The sequence below is a fragment of the Octodon degus genome, unplaced genomic scaffold, assembly GCF_000260255.1.
Source record: "Octodon degus isolate 3935 unplaced genomic scaffold, OctDeg1.0 scaffold00093, whole genome shotgun sequence".
In the NCBI taxonomy this organism is placed as follows: Eukaryota; Metazoa; Chordata; class Mammalia; order Rodentia; family Octodontidae; genus Octodon; species Octodon degus.
This window is the reverse complement of record NW_004524669.1, coordinates 5,071,057-5,089,784: the sequence shown is the minus strand read 5'-3', so window position 1 is coordinate 5,089,784 and position 18,728 is coordinate 5,071,057. Positions and strand designations below refer to the sequence as shown.

General features: G+C 49.7%; 1 protein-coding gene across 1 annotated transcript; it reads left to right on the top strand.

The window, feature by feature from the left end:
• The first annotated feature begins 5,206 nt into the window (after window positions 1-5,206).
• Window positions 5,207-18,399, top strand: Krt79 (keratin 79). The gene is made up of 9 exons (XM_004637864.2): window positions 5,207-5,674; window positions 7,525-7,742; window positions 8,697-8,757; window positions 8,875-8,970; window positions 15,619-15,783; window positions 15,999-16,124; window positions 16,732-16,952; window positions 17,555-17,589; window positions 17,830-18,399. Exons 1-9 carry the CDS (start codon window positions 5,207-5,209, stop codon window positions 18,033-18,035), a joined length of 1,596 nt encoding a protein of 531 aa, XP_004637921.1. The 3' UTR covers window positions 18,036-18,399.
• Window positions 18,400-18,728: the final 329 nt, after the last annotated feature.

The window sequence follows — 18,728 nt, the reverse complement described above, 5'->3', positions numbered from 1 at the left end:
GTCCACTGAGCTATCTCACTGGCCTAGCAATAGCTTTTAAAAGTGGGTCTTTTATAGGAGAGGCCACAGGGCAGAGACAAAGGTTCCCCATGGCAATTTTCAATGTTTCTGCTACTTTTTCCAGCAGTTCAGCTCTGCCCCTGGCTTGCATGCCTTACTCAGCAAGACAGAGTGGTGCAGCTTCCCACCCTGCCCTCCTTAGAAGGCAGCTGTGGAGTATCTGTGGTGTGCAAGTGTGTACCACAGCATCTCACCAGCATCCCAGTCAGACTGTGAGAGGAGTCCTTCAGGCCTCCCAGGTGCCCTTTGAGTGCTGTCTAGTTCTCTCTCTCTCTCTCTCTCTCTCTCTCTCTCTCTCTCTCTCTCTCTCTCTCTTTGTTATTCATACTTTTTTTTTTTGTCTATTTCTCTTGCCCTGAGTGTTTCAGTGGCTCTTGTGACCTGCTCCCTTGTCTTCCGAGTGCTGTGTGTGACTGGTTCCAGTGCTGACCTGGGACAGTCTCCTTCATCTCTGTTCTTCTTCCTAAGTGAACACGAAAATTTCTCTTCCCAGAAACCTTATCTAATTCTCCACATCTGAACCTGTTGGGTCCTTTCTGTCTCCAGAGCAATCTGGCTGCACCTGTTGCTGTCCCTGATTCTGTCTTCCAAGTGCTGGCTGGGGACTCAGCTCCTCTATCAGCCTGTGACGTCTGGGCAGGTACTTCTGTGTACACAGGAAGAGCATTTCAGCCCAGCCTGTGCTTGAGAGCTGGAGTTGTCCTCCTACCCCTTTCTCCCTTGGCTTACATCCCATCCCCAGGCCTGTCTGAACAAGAGGTTGGAAACTTCCCCTCCTTTCCTCTCTTATCAGGAAGCGCTGCAGGAATCCAGGCACGTAGGAGTCAGGGTCAGGGTTGGGAGGGGCTGGGAGAATGGTCTTCTCCACCCACCCAGACTACAGTGTGGGCTTCTGTCAGTTCTTCTTTCCCTTTCCTCTTTCTACACCCAGGTGGGGACCTGGCATAAACCCAGCTCTGTAGTCTGGGCTGTGGGAGGTCATGCCCTTCCTCTCTTGCTCTAGGGGAGGCATCCTTTCTCTCAGACCCACAGGTTTCTCCATCAGTGGTCCAAGAAGAAGGCTTTTGGCCTTATGGGAAGGGAACATGAGTGGCTGAGAATGGGAGCCTGCAGCTGGAACCCTTGGGCTGGAATCCCAGCCCTGCCATTTCCCAGTGGTATGTCTTCAATCAAGTGACTTAACTTCCCCAAGCTCAGGTTCCTTCTCTGTAGCAGAGAATTATTGCAATATCTCACAGGGCTGAGTGGGACCATGCCAGTCAGCATTGTTGGAGGAAATAAATTCACCCAAGATAGCTCAATTAAATAGACTTTTTGACAAAAGAAGATATGTTCTGTTTTCCTTTTTTTTCCCCCAGAAAGCACTGACGGTCTTTCTTCAGTGTTGAAGGACTTGATTCCTTCCACTGGCTTTGGTGGGGGCTGAGAGGGGCACCTTCAGGTCTGAATTGAAGGGGGTTTGTTTGGCTCTGAGGGGCTTTACTGGATCTATTCCTTAGAACTCTGCTGTGAATGGACAACTTGGGCAGCTACACAGCTACTCATGGCTCAGGAAGCACATAGATGTCATGGACATTTGCTTGAAGAATGTCCCTGGTGGTGGTGGTGGTGGTGATGATGTCTGCCATATTTAAAATGATGAACTTCTTAATGGCCTTGTCTTGGGGCATGCACCGATTTATGCAGCAAATTGTGTGTATCATTGTCCCTTCTTTCCCTTCTCATCCTGGAAATGAAGGCTCAAGAGAGCTAAACTGATTTTAATGACAGGGTTACTATGAGTTTCTGTGGGGTTGATAAAGGACCTGGAGCCTAGAGACCAACAGCAGAGGTCTAGCCCCAGAGTGGCCAGCCTAACCAGTTTGTGCAAGACCAAGAGGACTTTTCGTGTTAAAACAGAGACAGTCCTGGGACTGTCAGGACAATCGGACCACCCTATGTGGAGCTGAGGAAATGAGAGAAATGGACTGCTTGGATAACGGAGTTGCTGGAGCTGCGGAGAAGGGAGCCTCTGGAAGGGCTGTTGCTGTGTAGCCGGGGGAGCAGGGAGGAATCCCTACTGTCGCTCCTCTGATCTCCAGTCTGTGTTTCTGTGGCCAACCTGATCGGAAGCAGAGGGCAAGGTGGCAGCCTGCAGGGTGAAGAGAGGGTGGAGTGTAGTGCTGGGGTGGGAAGGGGACGGGGGAGCACAGCCAGTGTGGAGGTGAAATATATTATTGCGTGACAAGTACTTAGGCTACTCCGGGCCAATAAATGTCTGTTAACAATAAGGGCTATTAGATTAGAAAGTTCTACTTCTCTGGAGCTCCTTCCCCACCCCATGTCTTCCTGTTGTTTGGTACCCAGGCTGGCCCACATTCCCAGGCTGCCCAGGATAGGGGCTCAGTTGCTGTTTTCAAATGATTTGCTTTGTTCTTTTGGCTGTGGTGGAGACAGTACTCAGACTGAACCAACTCCATGCAGCTACGGTTAGCTGAGCGCATGGAGGCTTGCAGGCGGCTCTGTCACCAGCCAGCTAATAAAGATGTCTCTACCGTATACTTCCATTTCTCATAAATGCTGTCAGATTGTGTAATGCGTTGAAATCCTCTAAACCTGCCTTGGTTCTGAGGGCTGTCTGAACCACAAAATCATTTAATGCTTTACTTTATTCTGTTTATCATTGCTTAAATAAATTCTAAAAATCGAGTGTTCTTTATTTATTTATTTATTTATTTAATTATTTTTGGTGCTAGAGATCAAACCCAGGGGTGCTTTACTACTGGGCTACATCTCCAACCCCTTTTTATTTTCATTTTGGGGTAGGGTCTCGCTAAGTTGTGGGGTAAGGGCCCTTGAACCTTTGATCCTTCTATCCCAGCCTGTCAAAGTTCTGGGTTTATGAATATTTCCCATTAAGAGGCTGCAGAAAGAAGGGCTGAACTTGGGTGTCTGAGAAGAGAGTGGAGAGAAAGGGCTGGAGGAGGCCAAGTGGCCACGGTGGGCTTGGAGGGCCAAACTGGGGAGCTATCCACCTGGGTGGGAGGGATGCTGGCTCCAAGCAACAGTGTGCCCCCAAGAGTGGTTCTGAGCTGCTGGGCATCCATCCCCAGCTCCCAGCACAAAGCCCGCCACAGCCAGAGTGCTAGGTGAGGGGCCAGGGAGATAGCTCAGCGCAATAAGCACTTCCCTGGCAAGTGCAAGGGCCTGAGTTCAATCCCTGGTTCCGCAAAAACAAAACAAAACAAACAGTGCTAGGTGAGTGTGAGTGAGTTGTGTGCATGCACCTCTGGGGAGGGGTGTATTTGTGTTTACAGCCCAACTCCCACTCCCACCACCCCACCTGCCTGGTGACTCAGAGCCCTGACATCACTGTCTTGCCCAGGGCCCCATAGCACATCCCGTAGGCTAAGGCCCTTCTCAGATGTCTCTCCTCCTACACTGCGCCCCTGGAAGAGATAAGCTAGGGTGAGTCTCCCAGCCTGGGGAGAGGAGACAAAGTTTGGTGGGAAGCGATGGCTTAGTCTGGGATCTCAGGTTATTTTTTTTTCCCCCAAAGGACTTTTATAGTAGATTTTCTTAGAGGCAAAAGAGCTGAGATCAGTGAGGTTGAGAGTTGCCTGAGGGCACACAGTATACTAGCAATTTATCTCTCAGCCAATCTTCCAGAGATGCCTGGTATCCCAACCTCAAACAGGGAGGATAATGTGTGGGGCACTGAGGGCCTAATTCTGTGAGTGGCTTCAACCCATCCCTTATGGGAGTCAGTTTCACCTTCTTCAAGCAATTGGAGGGTACTTACAACCTCCCACTGGCCCCAGTAAAAGATCCCAGAGCCCATCTGGGATGGGAGGGAGTTCTCTCTCTGTCTGCCTCCCCTGGGCTGATGGAGAGTGCCTGCTTTATTGGGGTCCCATGCGTCTGTATTGGGATCTGGGGGAGACAAACAGGCTGAACATCCTGGATTCAGCCTGATGGGATACGTCGGGGCATAGCAAATGCTGTCCCTGCTCCTTCCTGAGGCCAGTCTGTCCTCTCCAGGACCATCCTCCTGCTGAAAGCTGAAGGAGGTGAGGCAGGCCAATCTCTAGGTCACCTCCCAGTCATCTACAGCCCCTACCTTTGTAGTCTGTTTTGCTGCAGGTATGTTTGATCCCAGCCACCTGAGGTGGGTCGGGGTAGGGGCCAATGACACAAGGGACTCTGGGCCCTCTGAGTCAAGCATTTGGGTTCCTGATGGGCAGGGGAAGAGGGCAATGATGGGACACCTCATGGGACTGTTGGGGCTTTGGTTGAACATGTACCTGTGGCATTTATACATCTTTTCCAGGATAGGAATTTTCTCCACCCACCCTTGGCTCTCTCCAAAGTGGAGATCCCTTCTGGGGAGACTGTACCACAGGGCAGAGGACTGGGGTCTCAGCTGATGGCTGAAGCCCCCCTGCCTTGCATCATCCCCAGGTGAAAGTGTGCTGCTGCTGGGAACCCTGGGCCTTCCTAACCCCTTATCATGTGCCCAGGCCTTATGCTTGAACACATCTCTCTCTCTCTGTCCTTGAGCCCATTTTGTCCTACAGGGTCTTTGTCCAGTATATGATGAAAGAACAGACAACCTCTGTGCCTATCTTCTCTCCTGCACCCCAACCTTGGCCCTGCCAGGAGGCAGCAGGCTGTGGGCTGGGAGGCTGGAGCTACGGCAGACCTGGGCTGTCTCTCCAGCAGCCCATTGCCCAATGCTCCCTCCCTTACCACTGACATAGCCTTGAGCTCTGGGGCTTTGGCTTACAACAGGTCCCTGGGACAAACCCCACAGAACAGAGCCCCATTGATGGCGGCCATCAGGGCTGGGTGGGAGGAGACCAGCCAGCCCCTGGGTGGTGGAGGTGGCCGTGGGAGCCCGTGTCATCCTGTTCCAAGTGAGGAGAGCCTGAGGGGGGAGAAGGTGGCATCTTGCCCCAAAGAGACTGGGCTGAACCGCAGCTCCAGAGCACAGGTGATGGCTGGGAGGGGCCTTCCCTCCTCCCTGGGGTGATGGGGCAGGGGTGTATATTTCAGAGCCCAGGGGCCAGCCCAGTTAGGAAAAGATAAAAAGGCCATTAGTGGCCCAGCTGCTCACTGCACTTTCTTCTACGCTTAGTCTGCCTGTTGCTCCGTTGCTCCAACAGCCATGAGGTCCTCTGTGTCTCGGCAGACCTATGCTACCAAAGGAGGCTTCAGTTCCAACTCAGCCAGTGGGGGGGGTGGCTCTCGGACCCACACCAGCTTCAGCTCAGTGACGATGTCCCGGAGCGGTGGCAGTGGTGGTGGGGTCCGCTGTGGGCCCCGCATGGGTGGCTTTGGCAGCCGGAGCCTCTATAATTTGGGGGGCAGCAAGAGCATCTCAGTCAGTGTGGCCTCCTCAGGCCGGGGTCTGGGAGGCTTTGGCCTCAGCAGCGTGGCCTATGGAGGCCTAGCTGCTGGCAGGCAGACATTTGGGCCTGTTTGTCCTCCTGGTGGGATCCAAGAAGTCACTGTCAACCAGAGCCTGCTGACCCCTCTCAATGTGGAGATAGATCCAGAGATCCAGCGGGTGCGCACCCAGGAGCGTGAACAGATCAAGACCCTCAACAACAAATTTGCCTGCTTCATCGACAAGGTGGGCTGGGCTGGGAGTGGGGACTGGGAGAGGAGGCCGGGTCTCCAAGGGAGGAGAGCCAGTCAGAGGATGTTAGCTCACATGCACAGGGTGGGGTTGGTGGAGTGACTTTGATCTCTGTCAGCCTGAGCCTGGAGCCTGAGATGTGGATGACCTGGACCATCTTTTGGGTCTTTTTTGTGAATGTAGGTGAATCTCCATCTACCTAGGAGGCCTTCTGGTCACGCCCACCTTGGCTGTGTTGGAATCTTTCCTATGGTCATAATTAATCTGATCACACAGTAGCTTTATCTTGTTATTAAAGTTGGATTATTCCCGTTACTCCTCTGAGTGTGGTGGCCCTTACCACTTTTTCTTTTTTTTGGAAACCGGGATTGAATACAGGCCCTTGCACTTGCCAGGGAAGCACTTATTCCACTAAGCCATCTCCCTGGCCCCCTCTTCCTACTTTTTATCATTTTATAGCTCAAGGGATTGTGGCTCTGGAGTCCATGCTTCTGTAAGCCCCTGTCCTCCAAAGGCTGATATGATCAGAATACAACTGGCATATGGGGGCCCTCCGGGAAGTTCCCGTTGTTTCTCCTTCCCCCTCCATGTTAAAGCTAAGAAGCTCAGTTTGAGAGGGACAATGAGGAGGCTGTTCACTGTCCATCATAGCGTGGATCCTTTATTTGGCTGCAGGCTAACTGGGGTGATTTTATATTGCTTTCTGGCATTTCTTGGTCCTTTCTCTGGTGTTATCTACCTTGACCCTGAGCCAAGGCAGTGGGGTCATGATGAGGATGATCTGGTGAACAATCATACCTTGGTTCTGTGGCTTGTGCTTTATAAAGAACATTCATATCCTCTCTCAGTGATACCCACTGGGGTTCTACAAGGAATCAGGTTATATGATATTGTGCTCTTTTTTAGGATGAGAAAACTGAGGTTCAGAGAGGCCAAGTGATTTGGCCAGGATCATACAGGTCCTTGGAGGCAGGGGTAGGCCTGGGAGCTCAGTTTCTGGATGCGATGATTCTTTGCTCTGAGAGATGCGCTTGCCCCTTGGAGCTGCGGGCAATATCAGTGCGGGCGGGTGACAGTGCTTTGGAGGTGGGACTGGGAGATGGAGTGGCAAGGGTGAAGAAAGCTGCCCCGCCCACCTCCTCACCCTCTCCCCTAGTGACTTCTGGTTCTTTTGTGCCACTGTCCCAGAGGTCAAAGCAACAAGATCTTTTCCCAGGCTTACAGAATCACTGTCTGGGATCCGGGGGTGTGAGAGCTTGGTGTCAGGTGTTTCAAAACACTGGCAGGGCAGAGATCTTGTGTGTGTGTGTGTGTGTGTGTGTGTGTGTGTGTGTGTGTCCCCTTCCGAACCTATAGTTTGGGAAAAAGTGATTTAAACAAATTTTTAGTTCTGAAAAACTGTGGAATTTAAAGTTGTAAGAATTCTACAACATGGTCTTGTATATTCTTTCAGATTCAGCATCTGGCCGCATCTTGTCACATTTTTTATTTTTCTTTCTCTCCATATGTATTATCAACACTATTAGCAGCTGATTCTGATGCAGAATTAGGGTTCAGAAACTGACTAGTCTACTATACTCAGGACAAATGAGAAGGGAAGGCCCAGAGAGAAACAACTGGACCAAGGCCACAAGACCTCCCGAGCAGGGGCTCTTCCATATTTTGTTTTTTGAGTTCTTTTTGTCCAGTGGGACTGTCATTGCAGTGGGGACTGCTCCCTCGTAATGTGCAGGTGGTGATGCACTGGCTATCAGGCTGGCTTGGGGTGGCTGTGGGCCTCGTCTTTGGCCCCTCCTATGGCCAGGAATGATCCCTGCCAGTTGGTCCTTCTTTCTTCTGCTCAGGTACGCTTCCTGGAGCAGCAGAACAAGGTGCTGGAGACCAAGTGGGCATTGCTACAGGAGCAAGGACAGAACGTGGGAGTCACCAAGAACCTGGAGCCTGTCTTTGAGGCCTTCTTGAACAGCATGCGGAGGGACCTGGACAGCAAGCTGGGAGAGCGGGGGAGGCTGGACACGGAACTGAGGAATGTGCAGGATGGCCTTGAGGACTTCAAGAACAAGTGAGGAGCACCGCCCCATTCCCAGGGTCCCTCTGGTGCTTGGGTCAAGTGCCCACTGCTGCCTGGAGAACTGGCACATTATGTATTATTATTTGAAATTAAGTCTTTTTACAAAGCCGTGAGAATAGAATACTAAACTCCCGTGTTCTCACATACACTTTATCCATTGACACATAGCCAGTCTCGTCCTACCTCACCCCTCCTTCCTTCCCATCCTTCCTTGTTGTTGTCTTGAAGCAAATCTCAGCCATCCTGTCATCTGATTCACAAATATTTTTCTAGTTATATTCATATGGTAATCTATCTCCCTTAATAAGACATAAAGAAGAGCTATAGTCAGACCTAAAATCTTTAAAACAATCATTCTTTAATATCAGCAAATATCTGGCTGATTTGAAATCTTCAATTATCCATAAATGTCACACATGTAAAAATACAGTTTGCATCAAGCATCCAAGTAGGGTTTATATATTGTGCTTGATGGATCTATGTGTATGTATATTTACAAAGGTAAGGACCAAGTTTTACAGCCTCTCCCATACTACCACACTAGTGGTTTCTCCACGTTGAAGTCTTAGCACAAGTGGTTGCGTGTGCTGGCTGTTTTTAGGACAGCTTGTTGCTGTAACTAAGTGCAAAGGTTAACCATTGTTGGCAATCTTCCTTTACTCCTGCAAACATTCCTAAGGATGCTGATCCAAAAATACAGGTGCTCTTGATTGCTATTCCGTAATTTATTTGTTGTACAAATTCTGTGTCCCTTTCCTCAAATGTGGGTGGAAAGAGAGAATATTTAAGTAAAGGCAGTACCTCAAGTTTTTCTTTTTACTGGTTGACTGCATTGAAGAACTATTTCCCAAAATTGTCCTTGGGGAATGGGGTCTCCATCCGGGCTTCTTGAAAGTTGAGTAGGTCCTGTGTCTAAGCCCGGCCTGAGCCTTCCCTGTGTACCAGGTATGAGGATGAAATCAACAAGCGCACTGCTCTGGAGAACGAGTTCGTGGTGCTCAAGAAGGTGAGCAGGATGCTGGGGACTGGGAAAGGTGTCCTTGGGTTGTGCGGGTGCTGGGCTGACTGGGAAAGAGGGGAGACCCTTCAGGGCTAAGCCTCTGCCTCCCTCCCTCATCTCCAGGACGTTGATGCTGCATACATGGCCAAAATGGATCTGCAGGGCAAAGCAGATTCTTTGATTCAGGAGATTGATTTCCTGCAAAGCCTCTATGAAATGGTGAGACAGAGTGGGTGGGGTGATTTGCATATATTTGCATACAACACTGGGGAAATCTGGCCTGAGTTCATCAATGTAACCTAACTCGTAAAGGAGGAGACCTTGACCTTTTTAATTAGTGCTGCTTTTCATGTATTAAGTGCTCTTGATGGGCCACAAATCGGGCAGGGTTTCTAAAATTCCTTTGACAATTCCACAGTGCGGGTATTACGATGCTCTCCACTTTATAGTCTAGGGCCCTGGGGCTCCTTGTAACTTACTTGTGGTCACAGAGCTAGTAAGAGGTGATACCAGAAATTCAAACTCTGCTCTTGAGCTCCAGAACTGGGCTTTAGTCACTCTGCTCTCTTCCTGCTCTTTTTGTAGTGGAGGAGAGGGCAGAGTGGCAGATGCAAGGAAAGGAGGGATAGGATTCCAGGTTGGAGCAGGAGGCTGGGGCTGGGGTGGGTAGATCAAAGAATCCAGGAGGAGCCTCAGGAGACAGCGGCCATGGAGACTAAGGTGAGAGGGCTGAGTTTACCATGAACTGATCAGAGAATCATTTGGTCCCAGCATTAGGAGGGGGGCCCTTAAGGCCCTTATGTCCCCAGGTTGTGAACTCTTTCCATGACATCCCTGACAGGTGGTCATGTAGACTGTACTATAATACTTCTCATGACAGGGAGCTCACTGCCTTTGAAATTTCTGTTTTTTTTTTTTTTTTTTTTCCCAGTACCAGGGATTGAACTTAGGACCTTATACTTGCCAGGCAAGCACTTATTCTACTGAGCTATCTCCCCAGCCTGCTCACTGCCTTTGAGAGAAGTCTTTTTTTTTTTTTTTCTCTCTCTTCCTACACAAGGTTTCTTTATGTAGCCTAGGCAGGCCTCGAACTTGCACTCCTCTTTCTTTAGCAAGCAACTGGGATTATACTTGTGTACCATTGTGCCTGGCCTGACATATGTGTGCCTTTTATTTTCTTTCAAGACAGGGTTTTGCTATGCAGTTCAGGCTGGCCTCAAACTCACTATGTAGCCCAGGCTGGCCTCGAACTTGCAGCAATCCACCTGCCTCAGCCTTCCAAGTGCTGGAATTACAAGTGTGTGCCAACACACGCAGCTTACCTTTTTTTTTTTTTTTTTTTTTGAGACAGGGTTTCACTATGTGGTTCAGGCTGGCCTTGAACTCACTTTGTACCTCAGTCTGGCCTCAGATGTATAGCCACCCTCCTGCTTCAAGCTTCCCTAGTTCTGGGATCACAGGCATGTTCCACCATGTTTGGCATGACATATGTGTTTCATATGACAGCCTTTTAGAGGGCAGGATGATGAAGGAACAAAAACCTATGCTTGTAAGGAAGTTCAGGAAACAGGGATGCTTGGGAAGTTTTTAGAAAATAGAGGTGCAGGGAGAGATAATAGATATCTATGTTTTTAAATGTGAGGAAACCTTCTTGAATTTTATTTATGTATTTAATTTATTATTATTATTATTATTATATTTTGGTACCAGGAATCTAACCCAGAACCTCCTACTTTCCAGGCAGACTCTGTGCTTATACACCTGGCTTCAGACACCTATTTGTGTAGCCTTGTGTAGCACTAGTTTTTGTGTTAGCTTTAGAAATATCTCCATCTTGGGGCTGGTGAGATGGCTCAGTGGTCTAAAGCACCTACTTAGAAGCTAAACAAAAACACAGGGACCGCGGTTCAATCCCCCAGCACCACATGCCAGACAGCCCCGCCCCCTGGTGGGCTGAGCTGGCCACACACACATAAATAAATAAATAAATAAATAAATAAAAAATTTAAAAAAAAAATTCTTTAAAAAAAAAAAAAAAAGAAATATCTCCATCTCATCACACCAGCACCTCAGTTAAGCCCTGGAGTTTTGCACATAAGGTCTTCCAAGGCAGGCACTTACCTGCTCTCCTCCAGCTTCCTTCAGTTGGGTAGTTGAGATTTGGAAGCAGAGTCAAAGAATTAGCCATTTCTGGCAGATGTAGTGGTGCATGTGTATCATGCCAGCACTTGGTGGGCTCAGGCAGGAGGCTTGCAACACGTCTGAGGCTAGTCTGGGCTATACAGTGAGTTCAAGGACACCTGAACTACACAGTGGGAACCTGTGTCAAAGAGAGAGAGAGAAAGAGAGAGAGAGAGAGAGAGAGAGAGAGAGAGAATTAATCATTTCTATTTTTTCTATGAAATGGTATTTTGTGCTTCATCATAGTATTTTAAGACTCATAAGCACATTATTATTACTATTATTATTACTGATAGGATCTTGCTAAATTGCCCAGGCTGGCTTGAGTTCTTTTTGCCCTAGCCTCCTAAGTGGCTGATGTCACAAATGTGTGCCGCCACATTGGGCTCACATGACACTTTGGAATTCAAATCTTCTGTCCAATGCATTAGTGATTGCTACATAGAGACTTTGAGGCCAGCCTTTGGGTTATAAACCTGATAAGCTTTCTGTTTAGTTCTTCAGTAATACTTCAGTGTAAATCATCAACACATGTTAAGTTGGTCAAGGTTGAGAACAGAGTCTTAGGGTCTTCAGTGGTGACTTTCCACTGGGCTGTCACTCTACTAATCAGTAATATGTAAGGTCCCTCAGCTATTCTAAAATTCACTTGAACCATCATCTGGAGCACATTTTTCCTGTCCTGTTCTGGAGACTGCTGGGAAAGGCTTGGTCAAACAATGCTCTTGGCAGGGCTTTTGTAGCTTAATAATATAATCATGAAAGAATGAAATCCATTTTGTTTTTTCCTTAGGGAACTCTTTTTTTGAGACAGGATCTCACCATGCAGTGCATGCTGGCCTTGAACTAACTGGTTTAAGTAGCCCAGGCTGGCCTCTACCTCATGGCTGCGATCCTTATGCTTGCCAGGGAAGCGCTTATTCCACTGAGCCATCTCCCTGACCCCCTCTTAGAGAACTCTTGATGGTTTTATATATCCTCAAATATTTTGTAATGACTTCTGGAGGTTTGTAGGAATTTGACATCCTAAATCTCTGTCTGAAAATTAAGACATTTCCTGTGTTGGAACTCTAAAACCTTTCCTCCTCTTCCTGTTTCATGAGGATCACTGAATATCCATTTCCCTGGGCTCCAGTGACCCACTAGGATCGGCTCCCCTGGGCTGGGCCACTGAGATCCCAACCAGGTCCAGGCCTCTCACACTTTGTGTCTGTCTTGGGTTTCTATTTCTTCAAGCACATTTTCTGCCCTTTCCAGACTGGTGACTGTTCTCGCTGATGGAAATGAAGCAAACGACAAAGCAGTTGAATTGTTGGCTTTTCCCAGACTTCAGCAGGGATCAACTCAATGACACTTGCCTTATTCTTCTTCCCTGAGCCTATGTGTACCAGACTGAGCATTTCCCTGGCTCCTCCCTGACTATATCACTCCCTGCAAACACCTCTCCTTGCTCTGCATGGGTGGAGTCTCTGGGAAGGACTTCAGGGCACTCTACAGAAGTTTCAGGAGGCCTCCCCAGTTTCTGCTTTGCTGGGATGATTGATAGTTCATGGGTTAGAGATTTCTTGTCCTCTCTTAGGTTCTATTCTCTCTTCTCTTTTCTCGATGTTTTGACATCGCTAAGGCACATGGCGGGTCCACCCAACATTTCTTTCCTTTGCTACACCTTGTTCATTTGATAAGTATCTGCTGAGTACTTTCCACATGGCAACCAAGACAGAGTTCCTGCCCTTGGGGATGAGTTATCAAGTGATTAGAGCTGTATTTGGGATAGCCACAAGATACTGAGGCACACAGAGGAGGCTGGGGCTGGCCCTTCTTGGGATGGCTGGGGAAGGTTTTGGAGGAGATGACATTTGAGGTGGATCTTAAGGAAGGGCTGGACTTCTGAAGGAGGAACAGAAAGGGCCTTCCAGCCAGGGACCTGCTTCTGCAGGTCAGAGGTGTCAGAGAACACAGGTGGTTGGCAGGCTAGGCCTCGAGTATGGGGAGAATCAGGTGGAAAACTGTAGAGGGAAGGTGAACTCCCTACCAAGCTGGGACCATTTTTTGCCAAAGTGCCTTATTGGCCAATTGTGGTTCCTTGTGGCAAGAAGGGAGACCAGGGCTGTGGTACTCTTGTTGCCTCATGGGCTTTGTCAGTTGTGATGGTTGAGATGGCACTCAGGGGTCCATTTCATGGTCTTGTTTTGGCTAAGTCAGGTCTCAAGGAAATTTTTAGGGAGAACCACCCCTTGCCGAGTGTCTCTGTGGCTCCCTTTGGCTGAGGGAGTCTGTGGGACTCATTCTCCTCTAATGATCCCACTTTTGCCTTTCTGGCTTCTTTTCTCTCTTGCCTTGATATCATCACTGTCTTTTCTCCAGGGTCCTGGCATCTAAGGAGAAACAATTCACAGAACCCTTCCTGCCTCACCTTCATTAGCTCCGCTTCATGAGAAATTCTGGCCCTTCTCTCCCTCGTTCTATCAGACCACCACCCAGCTGCTGCTGGTGGTGTCTGGTAGATAGGCTTTGCCTTCTTATCTTGAAAATTCTGTACTGGCTTTACTCAGGTCTGTGCTCTGGCATGACACTTGAGTTGGGAAGTGGGAGGGGGTGTTTTGAGATGCTGCTGGCCTTTCATGAAGGAACAGGAGGAGGCACACAGGGCTACGGGAGATAGTGGCACCTGTAACAAGGAGGCTGTGGGCCCCTCAGCTGACCGAGAGAGAAGCCTGGGCAGATAGGAGCATTTACTGAGCATCCACCATGGGCCAAATATGATCTCAGTCCTCTCCACTGCCACATGAAGAAGGCCTTATCCTGGTTATTTTATACAAGATGGAACTGAGGCACTGTGAGTCACCGTGGAAGCCTCAGTTGCATGACTAGGGCATGTTAGGAAGGGCATGAGCCTGGGTTTATCTCTGTGACTTCTGTCAGTGGTACCAATCATGTGTCAGTGTCTCCCTGACTATCTATCTATCTATCTATCTATCTATCTATCTATCTATCTATCTATCATCTATCTATCTATCTATCTATCTATCATCATCATCATCATCTATTTTTTTTGAATTGTTGTTGGTGATGATTTTATTTATTTATTTATTTTTCAAAATTTTATTGATAAACAGATAGCAATGAGACAGTTTTAAATCAAATTGGAAGTACAGTTTCAACAAATAATACACTGCATATATTCTTCTTAGTGGTTAATTGCTGTACAAGATGCGGACTTGTTATCCTATTTACAAACACCATTAGAATAAATCATTCTATTCATTAATCATCTACTTTTATATTTATCTCTATTTTAGTCTTTGTCACTGCAGGTTCTGTGGTCAGACACCTGAGGGTTTTTTTCTTGGTATTTTAGGGAAGGGTCTATAGAGTGTTCAGGGTCTCAATACAAGATCGTACTAGTAGTGATTCTCCTGTTTACAGACTCCCATGAGCTGGGATTATAGGCATGCGCCCCCATGCCCAGTCTTAATTGTCATTTTAGCATGCCTTGTGGGCAGGGCCAGCACGGCAGGGCCAGCACATAGGCCTGGGGATCGAACTCCTGGCCCCTGAGCCTGCTTGCAGGCTCTTTAATCCGCTGAGCTATTTGGCTGGTCCTGACACCTGAGGTTTGAAACTGGCCTCCCTCTAATTGGTTTGTGACTTGGAGCAAGTTACTTAGTCTCTAGGTGGTTGGAAAGGAGTGCATGATCAGTTAGTGTCTGTTAACTATCTGGCCTGGTGCTTGAACCACACAGTGAATACTCAGTGGATGCAGGTGGTGTCTCTTTGAAACACAATACCCCGAGCTGCCATGTGAGAAACACTGGAGATGAAGCCAGAACATAGGAGTATTGACTTTTAGAGGCAGGACTGCCCCTCAGGGCGCCTCAGAGGAAGACTTAGTGGGTGACTGGTCAGGCTGGAGCTGAGGGCAATTTGGTGATGGCCTAGGAGGGATCCTGGGAGACACAGAGGCAGAGCCCCCTGGGAGCCAGCGTAGTTATGTCCCAGTGGCCAGTGTCCCCAGCTCTACTGTCTTCTCTGCACCTTGCCACCTCTTAAAAATTCTGGGCTGATTTTTCTCACATGTGCACTCTGGTTTGCATGTAAAAGCCATGGTCCCATGGATCTCAGAAAAGGCCCAAGACTATTCACACATATGGAGAGATCCCAGGAAACCACTTGGCTTTGTCCTTCCACTGGCTGGGTCTTGTCTGGACCACACCTGTGTCTGTTGCTCTGGGATGTGTCGCTTCTCTTCTGAGCCTCTCTCCTCACTTGCCAGTTGCCCATGGCCAGGACTACTGTTCACTGGGTGGAGTACAGGCAGCTGGTTGGTGCTAGCTGCCTCTACGTCCCCCAAGATGACCTGTAGGTCAGCCTTGGGCCTGCTGCCTCACCATGATCTGAGGATTAAAAGGTCTGCGAGTGTGCTTAGTGCTAGGCCCCAGGAGTGCAGGGCAGGAAGCACATGTTCCCTTTCTTCTGTGATTTCCCAGAGGCCTGCAGAACCCCACAACCAGCGAAGTCTCTGGAGGTGAAGTCTCTTCCTGAGTTGTGGCTTCCCTCTAAGGGGGAACCTGAAAGGCAGAGTGGCTCTTCAGTTGCCCTTCTGATGCCATCCTTATCTTCTGTTCCCTGTTGCTTGCTCAGAGCCTGGGTTTGGGACACTGGTAGCAGCTGTTTCTCTTTCTCCAGGAGCGGAGCCAGATTCAGACCCATGTGTCTGACACCAATGTTGTCCTATCCATGGACAACAACCGCAACCTGGACCTGGACAGCATCATTGCTGAGGTCAAGGCCCAGTATGAGCTGATTGCCCAGAGGAGCCGGGCTGAGGCTGAAGCTTGGTACCAGACTAAGGTGAGAAAGTGACTGGTTCAGGTGCAGGGATTGGGGTTGGACTCAGCCTTCCTCTACTGGGAGAGGCCTGGGCTGGGCAAACCCCACGACTCCTGGGGCCCAGATACGCTCAGTCTCCGTAGGAGCCCCAAGCAGCGAGGCTAGGCTCTGGGACCAGTTATCACTCAAATAGACAGGGGCTCTCTTCTACTCACTGCCATTCCTTTGGCCTGCAGTATGAGGAGCTGCAGGTGACAGCTGGGAAGCATGGGGACAATCTTCGGGACACCAAGAATGAGATTGCCGAGCTCACCCGAACTATCCAGAGGCTGCAGTGTGAAGTAGATGCAGCTAAGAAGCAGGTGCGTCTCTGTGTGGGGGCCCTGGGCTCAGGCCTGGGTGTTGCTAGTGTGTAGGGCCTTCCCACTGTCATGCAGAGGGTGAGGGCTGCTCATCTTCTGATGGGTAGGTCAACTCAAATGCCCAGCCAAGATTAATGTGCTCTTCTTATGGGGGAAGAAATGGACTCAGAGAGGGGAAAGTACTGTCCAAGGCTACACAGCAACACACGTTAGATCAAGTGGGAAAGCTTCCTTTATAGAGTCTGATCCGCCCATCTACAGGGTACTGGAGTAGGAGACTGGGGCTTCAGGATTCAGGTTACATATGCTGATCCTATCAGGGGGATGGCTAAAAGTATGACTTCTTCTCCAGATCAGAATGAAACATTTAGCTAATACTGAGGTGGTTTCTCTTATTTTTATGCTCTTCTAAAGCACTGGTTAGACCACCATTAAGCGCTTCCCTAGCGCTACTACTTGATCCTGCTGTCTAGTAGCAACTGTGCTCCCGGATGCACATCTCTTTTCATTCTTTCCAAGTGGCTTTGGTCAAGGCTGTGGGGATGGTGGTGCCCAGCTTGAGGACAGAGAGATGAGGGTGTTCCCAACACCTTTCTCCCCTGGGCAGTGTCAGCAGCTGCAGGCAGCCATTGCGGAAGCAGAGGAGCGTGGAGAACTTGCGCTCAAGGATGCAAAGAAGAAGCTTGGGGATCTGGACACAGCCTTGCACCAGGCTAAGGAGGACCTGGCCAGGCTGCTGCGTGACTACCAGGCCCTTATGAATGTGAAGCTGGCCCTGGATGTGGAGATTGCCACCTACCGCAAGCTGCTGGAGAGCGAGGAGAGCAGGTGGAGACCCCACTGCCCTGATGGAGGAGGGCTTCCCAGGCCCATGCTGTGGAGAGCTTATGCAGTGTGCTCCAGAGTTGGTGGAGGGGGTGGAGGCACCAGGGAGCAGGGTCTCTAACTTACCTAGGCGAGCTCCCTCCCGTGCTCCCCTCTCTGCTGCCCATGTGGGATGACACAGCTGTCTGTAAGCCTTGGGTTGCTGGCAGCCCTGTATGTAGGAAGCCTTCCCTTCCAACCCCAGATTCCACCATCAGTGGAAATTTTGAAACAAAGTAGGTATTTTTCTCCTCAGGGAAGGAAGGAAGCAGACAAGTGGGCAGGAACAGGGTGCTGCTGGAAGTGGGCTTTGTCTCCCTTGAGGCGGGGCTGCTGTCCATGGTGCTCACAGGAAGCAAGTGGATGGAAGGGATGAGTGGCTGGCAGCTCTAGGCCCCTGAGGGAAGGCTGTGACTCCTGGCACAGCCACAAGCACACACTTTCATGTCTCCTGCTTTTGTTACTGGGCCCTGTCACCAAGCTAGTTCAGTGTAAAGGGAGAGAAAGTGTTTGCACTTGAGTTCCTGGGACTGCTGACCCTGTCTTGGCCTTTTTGCTTCCCCTAGGATGTCTGGAGAATGTCCCAGTGCAGTCAGCATTTGTGAGTATTGCTGTGCAGCTCCAGCCCCACCCCTGGCCTGGCCCCAGAACCCTGCTCTGTTCTTCTAACCTGTACTTGCCCTAAAGTGTGTTCCTTCCACTGAGCCTCTGGCACAAGAACACAGTGTCCCAGAGTGAGCTCTCTGTTCTGGGTTTCTCTACCCAAGGCCCCATGGTTCTGCTGCCTGGTTTCTACCCCTTCTGCCCAGGTCTTTTCTGACTCAGACTCTTTTCCTTGCAGCTGTGACTGGCAACTCTACCACCATGTGCGGAGGCAGCGCAACTGGCTTTGGGGGTGGCATCTCCATAGGTGGGGGTGTTGGAGCCAGCAAGGGTGGATTCAGCACCAATGTGGGCTACAGCACTGCCAAGGGAGGGCACGTCTCCGGGGGCACTTCCATCCTGCGAAAGACCACCACGGTGAAGACGTCCCACCGGAGGTACTAGCCGCTGAGTCTTGCCTGCCAGTTGGGGCCCCTGAAGTCCTCTCCCTGTCCCGCTTACCCACCAAACCTTCTTATGAGCAGCCCCAGGGACCACAGATTCAGGGTGTCTCATAATCACACTCTTTGTGCAAAATTTGCATTTGCTGAAAGGAGCAAATCTACCCAGGTTTTCTCCTTGGTTGTGGGATGGGATGGGAGGGGAGCTTGAGGTCACCTAATTGAGCAATGTGTTTGGGTAATTTGGGGGTGACCTCTGGCCACTGGGAGAAGGCTGGATGTTCCAGGCCACCTTGGTGTCTCTCCTTTCCTCTGACCATCTGCTCTGGGTCCAGGACAGGCTAAGAAAGGAGAAAGGCAAGTTGGAAGTGGTCCCTAAGGATGCTCCAACTCCTCGGTCTCCCACCAAACCCATCCCTTCTGAGTCCACCCACATCTCTGGAGCCTGTCTGTGCCTGAAATGTGTCTCAATAAACAGCAACTGTATTACTTGTCTGGCTGTGGCTCAGCTTATTCTGTCTGGGGTACTGAAGTCATGTCAACTGATTAGTTCCCTGATGGTGGAGGTAGCAGCCACTGCACCCCGTCATGTCCCAATTACACTGGCTTGAGCACATGAGCTTAGCGCCTCTGCATCTGTAGGGTTCACGCCTGAGGAGCAGAAGCCTGAGGTGCAGGAGAAGCCTGAGGCTCAGGG